The sequence below is a fragment of the Nerophis ophidion genome, linkage group LG24, assembly GCF_033978795.1.
Source record: "Nerophis ophidion isolate RoL-2023_Sa linkage group LG24, RoL_Noph_v1.0, whole genome shotgun sequence".
In the NCBI taxonomy this organism is placed as follows: Eukaryota; Metazoa; Chordata; class Actinopteri; order Syngnathiformes; family Syngnathidae; genus Nerophis; species Nerophis ophidion.
Window position 1 is genome coordinate 15,484,915 of NC_084634.1, and position 10,688 is coordinate 15,495,602.

The 10,688-nt window shown below is 39.9% G+C and overlaps 1 protein-coding gene across 14 annotated transcripts in view; it reads right to left on the bottom strand.

Moving 5' to 3' along the window:
* nrxn3b (neurexin 3b) overlaps nt 1-10,688 on the bottom strand; it is a 799,837-nt gene that overhangs the window by 124,968 nt on the left and 664,181 nt on the right. For all 14 annotated transcript variants that reach the window (XM_061886827.1, XM_061886825.1, XM_061886819.1 and 11 more), the window contains one exon: nt 2,447-2,618. In XM_061886827.1, coding sequence (XP_061742811.1) covers nt 2,447-2,618 — 172 coding nt within the window. The remainder of the gene's footprint in view (nt 1-2,446; nt 2,619-10,688) is intronic.

Sequence of the window (10,688 nt, forward strand, 5' to 3'; positions counted from 1 at the left end):
ACAATACGAAGGTCCTGCAGTCCTGGGTTCAAATCCAGGCTCGGGATCTTTCCGTGTGGAGTTTGCATGTTCTCCCCGTGAATGCGTGGGTTCCCTCCGGGTACTCCGGCTTCCTCCCACCTCCAAAGACATGCACCTGGGGATAGGTTGATTGGCAACACTAAATTGGCCCTAGTGTGTGAATGTAAGTGTGAGTGTTGTCTGTCTATCTGTGTTGGCCCTGCGATGAGGTGGCGACTTGTCCAGGGTGTACCCCGCCTTCCGCCCGATTGTAGCTGAGATAGGCGCCAGCGCCCCCCGCGACCCCGAAAGGGAATAAGCGGTAGAAAATGGATGGATGGATGGGTTTTCACGGGACACATTTCCGATGTGTGTTGAACTGAGAAGCCACGGATATTTACTTTCCGCTCGATTGCTGATCAGAAAAGACACACCTCCTCCGACTCCCATCCTTACGCGCTACAATATTTAATTGTAAAACACAGAAATTACATTTTGATGAGGAAATTAATGTTTAAAACCCCCTGGATATGGTGTTAAAAACATATAAACACAGCGTTCTGGGGACGACTCAAACTCTACGATGTCATTATTCCTTCACGTATCATTCCTTCAATCATGTCTAAGAGACGTTGAAAAAACTTGGCGAGCGTCTTCTGCAGTTCAATTGTGAACAGATCTTTGGAGGTTGGTTCTTTACTGAGTAGGGCTGGGCGATAAAATGATATCAATATATGTCGCGATAGACATGTTATCAATATCAATAAAAAAATTTGTTTGATAGATCTTTTTTTTTTTTCTCGTTGAAATAACCGGAACCAACGGGAACGGGAACCTACACAGTGGCCTAGTGGTTAAAGTGTACGCCCTGAGATCGGTAGGTTGTGAGTTCAAACCCCGGCCGAGTCATACCAAAGACTATAGAAAATGGGACCCATCGCTTCCCTGCTTGGCACTCAGCATCAAGGGTTGGAATTGGGGGTTAAATCAGCCAAAAATTATTCTCGGGCGCAACCACCGCTGCTGCCCACTGCTCCCCTCACCTCCCAGGGGGTGAACAAGGGGATGGTAAATGCAGAGAACAAATTTCACCACACCTAGTGTGTGTGTGACAATCATTGGTACTTTGAAGGTGCTCGCAGGAAGTGATCACACTCTAGTTTGATTGTCCGGCGGTTGATTATTTGCTCTGGGACGGGAAGAGAAAGTCAAAATAAAGAAATTGTTTTGAAAACAGACATCTGCAAAGTTCCCCAACCAAGGATGTCGTTGTGGCTTGTGCAGCCCTTTGAGACACTTGTGATTTAGGGCTATATCAATAAACTTTGATTGATTGAAGACCTGGAATACCACACCACCTCGCGCTCGCCCTTCAGAGCACAGATTTAACTTCCTGCCACTAAACCTGCAGAAAATACAATAGTTTTTCTCAGGTTTCTTCATGTTTACATTTTCACACTTTGCACTATTTTCTTACACTTTATGAAGCATTCCTGACATTCGTTATTTTTGCACCAAATAGCTGAGAGATTTTGAGATAAAAATGTTTTTAGGTCAGAAAAAAATACCAATATTTATCGATATCATCCGACATAAATCCCTTACATCGTGATACAGTTTCTCGCCCAATTACTGGATGCCATGGCTCAGTCATCCCAATCTTCCATTAATTCTCAATGGGTCTTTGCAGTGACTCACGCGAGAAAGACAACAAGTTTTAGCCCAAATCTTCACGCCTACAAGCCCAGATCAGAGGCATGTGTCAACATCTCAGAGGTCTGGCAGTTTTAATGGACTGCCTGCAAATCAGCACAGAGACAACTCGATTGCTTGTTCCTCGAGGGCGTCCGTTTTTGGAACGGAAGATCTCCGTCTGGCACACGTCCCTTGTGTTTCCAGGACATAAATAAACTTTGGGCAGAATTAACAAGGACCGGAGAGCAAACTACTTCCCTTATTAGTCTTTTAAGCAGATACTCAATATTTCCTCATTCCCACCTTTCTCACCGTCAGCCAGATAGCAAGCTGAGCAGAACCTTAGAGTTCCAAAGTTCCTAATCAAGGGAATGCCAGAGCCCTGCGGACGAAGTGGGCTCTATTTGATGACCCCATTTATATTCCGTGGCTGTGCTGCTTCTGCCGAGATAGAGGCAGACAGCGGCTTTATCTGGCCAAAAGGCCACTTCTAACACACGCCGCTATCTTCTCCCTTATCCACAGTCCAAACATCTGTTGGAGTCTTTCAGTCCCATTCCTGAAAGGATTTGGCTAGATGTCGCGCAATCAATGCTTGGAAGATGGTTTAAGCAACGATATGCTTTTTATACTATGGCATTTATTTTTTTTCAAGCTGTTAGCCTCGGATTTTACAAACAGGTGGAGTCCAGAGATGTCCAAACTATAAATCACCACAAATCCTTGTAGCTGAACATAAAGGAGAGAGTACCTGAGGGGAAGTGCTCATTGACCGGCCAGTTGTCAACCTGTAAGGTGGCGTTGCCTCCGTTCCTGGTGAATCGAACCAAATGGTATTTGCCGTCGTTTATGGATGTTGTCAACTCCTTGACACTGATGTCCACCGTCCCAATGTTGAAGGTAACACCAACTTTTCCTTGGTCCTGTAGAGGACAGAGATAAAAAAAAAATGGGGCGTTAAAGGTAAAGTTGCCATAGCTGACTCCTGGCGGTCAACAACCCTGTTGACTGATTGACATGTCGGTGGAAAAACATCTAACGTTAGGTCCCAAACAAAAAGAGTTCGCCATCTTAAGTACCTCACGAATCGATTCGGTGTTCACAATGACGGCGTTAATTAATTAATTTTACTGTATGTTACTATCTTTTTACAAATGCAAGCACCGAAAGAGAATGAACTTGATTTCAAATAGAAAGAGGAAGCATCAATCCAATCCAATACACTTTATATATATGGGGGCGGCCTAGCTCGGTTGGTAGAGCGACCGTGTCAGCAACTTGAGGGTTGCAGGTTCGATTCCCGCTTCCGCCATCCTAGTCACTGCTGTTGTGCCCTTGGGCAAGACACTTTACCTACCTGCTCCCAGTGCCACCCACACTGGTTTAAATGTAACTTAGATATTGGGTTTCACTATGTAAAGCGCTTTGAGTCCCTGGAGAAAAAGCGCTATATAAATATAATTCACTTCACTTCACTTTATTTATACAGCACATTTAAACAACAATAATGTTTTCAAAGTGCTGCACAGCCATGTTAAAAACAATATTAAAAACAATATTATACTCCACCAATGACTGAATAAAAACAAAAAATAATTATAAAACCAATATAAAAACAATATAAAAATGAATAAGATTAAAAACAATTTTAAAGGGTAAAAGCAATTAAAACAGTAAAATAGAAATCAAAATGTATAAAAAAAACCACAGAGGACAACAGAAGACAGAGGACCACACAACTCACGTAGTGTTAAAAGCCAAAGAATAAAAGTGGGTCTTAAGACGAAACGTAAAACACTCCACTGTGGAAGCAGTTTGAACATGGAGGGGTAGAGTGTTCCAGAGCTTAGGGCCGACCACAGAGAAGGCCCTGTCTCCCCTGGTCTTAAGTCTGATCTTGGGCACCACGAGCTGGAGCTGGCCCTCGGACCTCAGAACGCGCGCAGGAGTGTAAATTTGGATGAGGTCCGAGATATACTGAGGTGCCAGTCCATGTAAAGATTTAAAAACAAACAGCAATGTTTTAAAACCAATTCTAAAATGAACAGGGAGCCAGTGCGAACTCTGAAGAATTGGGGTTATATGCTGGCGTTTCCTGGCCCCTGTTAAAAGTCGTGCTGCAGCGTTCTGAAATAACTGCAACCGGGAGAGAGCTTTTTGGTTAATGTCAGCATGAAGTGCATTGCAGTAGTCCAGGCCACTTGAAATAAAAGCATGCACGACTTGTTCAAAAAGGTTAAAAGATAAAAACGGTTTTACCTTTACTAAAAGACAAAGGTGATAAAAACATGATTTTAAAACGCCATCGACTTGTTTTTCAAGTTTAAAATCGCTGTCCAACACACAGCAAACAAAGCACACTCCTGCACATACTACTACTACGTGGAAATAACGAACAATAAATCAATGATCAATACCCCGTTTGTCAAACAGGGAGACGAAACAGCAATGTAAACTCTGTCAGTCCCTCTCGTTGATGTCACACATCACTTAACAAAGGGCACTGCCTTTTAAAGGCACATACACACTCTAATTTCATTAAACATGAAATATATTTTAGTTTTTCTGTTTTTAAAGTAACACAAACATTACTGTCCCTACTAATTAATTTATTAAAGAGTAATTGTGTTACTAATTCTATTAGTTTTTTGGAAAAGTAGGACTAATTATAATTTGTTACTTTTGAAAAAGTAATTTCCTAAACGCTAATTAGGATACAATTCATTATTCATCCATCCATTTCTACCGCTTGTTCCTTATGATTATCTTAATTTTTGATGCGATCCCATTCAGGATTTCTTTTGAGCCAGGTATATTTGTCAGCATCCATTAACTAAACAAATCCAGACATAACAATCCAACACATTTTCCACAACAAAAAGATGCTCTTCTTGCCAGAAGTGTCCCGATACAACTCAGTTTCGGCCGATACCGATATTAGTATGAATCCTACATACTTGTATTATTTTGAGGAATATTAGAAAAGGATTGATGTAGTGTAATGAGTTAAGCAGAGAACAATGGTAGGTTTGAACAAGAATAACCTATTTATTTACTAGAATAGACTTATGCTGTCTTTAAATCAAAGTTGGGGGGGGGGTTGATTTTTGGCGACACAGAGTGGTCACAATAATTCATTCATTTAAATTGATGACAAAGTAAGTCGATTGTTACTGGATACTTTTTATGTGTAAGTATTATGCGATTATAATTATTTGATACCTCTTTATATTGATTATGTGCTGTTTTACACTGCAATATTGTTCATTTAAGGCCACTTATTATAAATGCGTGCTTTTATGTGCTTAGCTGCTGTGTAGCTGCTAGCTTGTAGTAGCCTATAGCGTAGCATGTTTACCGTTTGTAAATGACTTGACTAAAATTATTAATTCTATTGGAGGTCATTTAGATGTTGACTGGCTGTCCAGATTTGAACAAGTAAACACGCTGCCGGAGAACTTGTATCGGATATTTTAGATACCAGCCGACATTATCCGATATTCATTTATATTTTGCTGGTGTCAGACCGATATCCTACATTAATATCAGATCGGAAAACCCCTATTTGTTACCCGTGTTTTTAAAAATGAGACTTATTTCAACCAAAAATTCCCTGCGGTTTTCACAAATTTTAGTATTATTAAGTATATTAAAAAAACAATTATTCTGAAATTAAAAAAAGTCTTACAAACACAATCCTTCGCAAAAAACTTATTGAACCTAAAACCATCAGATTTTGTAGGTTTACAATGGTTGGTACGTGTCGTGTTGGCCGAACGATTCTGTGGCCATGAACCCGTCGGTAGCTCGGTTCAGTCCAGTTTGAGTTTATTTCAAACGTGCATACAATTACAACTGGATCCATCAACAATTCCAGTTCCTCTTTTGAACATGTCCGAAAAAGAGTTGTAAGAAGCACAAGCTATTTAATCCTCCTACTTTTCCTTTACATAGCAATTGCTAACACTTTTGTTCAATTCCTGTTCTCAATATTCTCCATAAATAAATAAATACATGATAAACAATGAAGTACATTGTATTTCATATGGTGAGACGAATAAGAGCAGGGGTTAATTGCGGCCCGCGAGACGTTATTTTGCGGCCCCCACCTAAATATGAAAATTTAATGTTAGTGCGGCCCGCAAGTTTTATATGAATGGCACTTAACAGCGTTGTGTTATTTGGGTCCAAAATGACTCTTTCAACGTTCTGGGTTGCCTACTCCTGCATTAGTGGAAAAGCGGCAAATGAGTGACAGCGACATAGACGTCGCCATGGAGATGAGGGTTTTCTTTCTGTTAATAACAGTCCCCGATACCCTTTACCAATGCAAACCGTTATTTGTTTCTTTTATTGTTTAATTTGCATCGCCTCACACGATGAACACTACAATATATTTGATTGTGACGCCGGATAACACTCCGGGAGCCCTCACTTTTTTGCGCTCGCTATCCCGGTACTATTATCCGCCGACCGGCTAAATATAAATATATTCCACAACCCCAAAAGGGATACAATTTGAAATGTCATTATACAACTACATATGCTGAGGAGTATGCAAACTTTTTTTTCGAACCAGCCTCACCCAGATTCTGCATCCGGTGGCCCCCAGGTGAATGGAGTTTGAAACCCCTGAATAAGGGTATCAATAAGTTCAGAATGTTTGTCATGTTGCTTCTACTTTGTACTTTGTAAACACTTTGAGTTTAAATAGTTTCTTAAATTGGATCATATTAGTACATTGTAAGGTTGTACGGTAAACTGGTACTAGCATAGTGCCGCGATACTAATGAATCATATTCGGTACTATACCGCCTCTGAAAAGTACTACACACTGAAGCTCACCGGCGTCACAATGTAAATAAACGCCTTTGGTGGATCTACACCTGACATGACATCTACTGTAATGATACCAGGTACAGGAGTGTATCTAGTAGATACTACTATAATAACATCGATATTTTTTGGCATCACATCTTCTTTTGTTTTAAAACAAATTATATTATGTTTATAAACTCAGGAAATACCTCCCTGGACACATAAGGACTTTGAATATGACCAGTGTGTGATCCTGTAACTTCTTGGTATCGAAATGATACCTTAATTTGTGGTATCATCCAAAACTAATGTAAAGCATCCAAACAACAGAAGAATGAGTGATTATTACATTCTAACAGAAGTGTAGATAGAACATGTTGAAAGAGAAAGTAAGCAGATGTTAACAGTAAATGAACAAGTTAATTAATAATTCATTTTCTACCACTTGTCCTTAATAATTTTGACAAAGTAATAGAATGATAAATGGGATAGGTTGATTGGCAACACTAAAATTGGCCCTAGTGTGTGAATGTGAGTCTGAATGTTGTCTGTCTATCTGTGTTGGCCCTGCGATGAGATGGCGACTTGTCCAGGGTGTACCCCGCCTTCCGCCCGATTGTAGCTGAGATAGGCGCCAGCGCCCCCCGCGACCCCAAAAGGGAATAAGCGGTAGGAAATGGATGGATGGATGGATGGATAAATGACACACTATGTTACTGCATATGTCAGCAGACTAATTAGGAGACATTGTCTGCTTGCTTACTACTAAAAGACAAGTTGTCTTGTAGGTTCACTATTTTATTTAAGGACAAACTTGCAATAAGAAACATATGCAAAATGTACCGTAAGACTGTTTTGTTAAAATAAAGCCAATAATGCCATTTTTTGTGGTCCCCTTTATTTAGAAAAGTATCAAAAAGTACCAAAAAGTATCAAAATGCATAATATTGGTATCGGGACAACACTAGTACCGTATTTTTCAGAGTATAAGTCGCTCCGGAGTATAAGTCGCACATGCCGAAAATGCATAATAAAGAAGGAAATAGACATACATAAGTCATATTTTTGGGGGAAATTTATTTGATAAAACCCAACACCAAGAATAGACATTTGAAAGGCAATTTAAAATAAATAAAGAATAGTGAACAACAGGCTGAATAAGTGTATGTTATATGACACATAAATAACCAACTGAGAAGGTGCCTGGTATGTTAACGTAACATATTATGGTAAGAGTCATTCAAATAACTATAACATATAGAACATGCTATACGTTTAACAAACAATCTGTCACTCCTAATCGCTAAATCCCATGAAATATTGTACATCTAGTCTCTTACGTGAATTAGTTAAATTACATCATTTGATATTTTATGGTAATGTGTTGATAATTCCACACATAAGTCGCTCCTGAGTATAAGTCGCACCCCTGGCCAAACTATGAAAAAAACTGGGAATTAAAGTCCGAAAAATACGGTACATTGATTTTTTTACTTAAACTATTCTGCAAATTAACTCCACATACTGATATAATAAAAGTTTTAAGTGTACGTGCATAAAAATATTTTAAGTTACATTTATCCCTGAGCCAGTATTTCTCGAATTGTTGTGCATTCTTGGGTAGCAGGCTTAAGTTTGCTTTGTGCACAATTTTAACCATTTGCAAATTCATTCAAACATTCAGAATGTTTAAATGTTCTCTACACCCAACATTGTGTGTCATCTTTTTTGTAACATGGTATGCGCGAGATTGTAAACCAGTCGTCTCGAGACCCTTCATTTCCTTGTGTGGTTTTCCCGTGACAACTTGCATATTTAGAGGCATAGACTGTTGCAAGGAAACAAGACATCATGGCGGCAGGTTCCAATCCCCCATTGGGAGCGTCTCCGTTTAATTACCTCCTTCAGACACTGGAAGCAGAGGAATTACTCTTAAAAAAAAACAGAAAGGTTTGCACAAGTGACATATCATGTTAACTGATCCGCAGGGATACTGTCTCCAAGTAGTGCGTAGACCACGACGGCATTAAACTCCAACTTATTGGTACCTGTCAAACGACCTAACACTTACTGTAAACCTACCCACCCCTATTTAATGTTGAATGCTCTTCGGTCTTACAAGAGCCTTTTATAAGACCAACTTGTCATATATTTAACCATTAGAGTCCATTAAGCTTTAATATCCTCATATATCATTAGACTAATATGATATTAAAACCACCTCCTGTGTAAAAGTAACTGTAGCATACAATATTAAATGAAACTAGCTCCACACAGCCTGGTTGGAAAATAACATGATCAGAAATACACATTTATTGTAGCTACAGTGAAAATGACTCATTTTAATGCTGACAACACTGGCATTTACTTCAGAGCTGTGGACCTAATGATGGTGTCTGAAGGTAAGATTCCTACCAAAATAGACAAGGTAGGCATTGTGTAATTTGGGTTTTGGAAGCACTTTCATCCCTAGTCACAATTTTTGATTTACAAAACAAATTAATATATAATATACAGTGGGGCAAAAAAGTATTTAGTCTGCCACCGATTGTGCAAGTTCTCCCACTTAAAATGATGACAGAGGTCTGTAATTTTCATCATAGGTACACTTCAACTGTGAGAGACAGAATGTGAAAAAAAAAATCCAGGAATTCACATTGTAGGAATTTTAAAGAAGTTATTAGTAAATTATGGTGGAAAATAAGTATTTGGTCAACCATTCAAAGCTCTTACTGATGGAAGGAGGTTTGGGCTCAAAATCTCACGATACATGGCCCCATTCATTCTTTCCTTAACACGGATCAATCGTCCTGTCCCCTTAGCAGAAAAACAGCCCCAAAGCATGATGTTTCCACCCCCATGCTTTACAGTAGGTGTGGTGTTCTTGGGATGCAACTCAGTATAGAGTGGCCGTGCCAGCAACTTGAGGGTTGCAGGTTCGATTCCCGCTTGTGTCCTCCTAGTTACTGTCGGTGTGTCCTTGGGCAAGACACTTTACCCACCTGCTCCCAGTGCCACCCACACTGGTTTAAATGTAACTTACATATTGGGTGTCACTATGTAAAGCGCTTTGAGTCACTTGAAAAAAGCGCTATATAAATATAATTCACTTCACTTCTTCCTCCAAACACGACGAGTTGAGTTTATACCAAAATGGATACATGGATGATACAGCAGAGGATTGGGAGAATGTGAAGTGAAGTGAATTATATTTATATAGCGCTTTTCTCTAGTTACTCAAAGCGCTTTACATAGTGAAACCCAATATTTAAGTTACATTTAAACCAGTGTGGGTGGCACTGGGAGCAGGTGGGTAAAGTGTCTTGCCCAAGGACACAACGACAGTGACTAGGATGGCGGAAGCGGGAATCGAACCTGCAACCCTCAAGTTGCTGGCACAGCTGCTCTACCATCCGAGCTATACCGCCCCACGTCATGTGGTCAGATGAAACCAAAATAGAACTTTTTGGCATAAACTCAACTTGTCGTGTTTGGAGGAAGAAGAATACTGAGTTGCATCCCAAGAACACCACACACCTCAGTCACCTTGGACGTATCCTCGCTCATCCATGCGGACTGGACACTGCCGAGAGTGGAGTCAGCTGTCTTGGTTGCTTTGTTGGGTCTGCTCCTGTCTCTGGCCATGCTCCCTTCACCCCAGCGGACGATGGCGTGGAACACCGCAGAGGCCACCACAGTGGATATGTTTTTTTTACTTTTTATCCATAGCTGTATGTAGAAATGTCTGGTTTTATCTGCTGCTTTAATGTCTTTAATGTCCAATGTCCTTTGTTGTTTGATGTTTTCCTCTTACACACATGTAAGAGGAATGTGTACTATGGCTATGAGTTTTTTTGACTGACTAAATACTTTCTTGCCCCACTGTATACCATATAGATATATTTAAAAAAAATTGGCCGACAATAGAGCTTTTAATACTACCATCATATTGCGGTGTATTGCGACTTTGACAGCGTCAAATTTCCGTGAAGAAATGTCCAAAAAAGAATAGGATCTTAAAGTATTTGATATCCCAACTAACATCAGTTCACAAAGGAGAAGAACATTTTACGCTGCTACAGAAAGGAGGAAGAAAGCAAGAAGAGAGAGAGAAAACACTTTCAGATCTTGTATTGCTTTTAGGAATGAGAGAGGAGTGACGGAATGGGTTACGG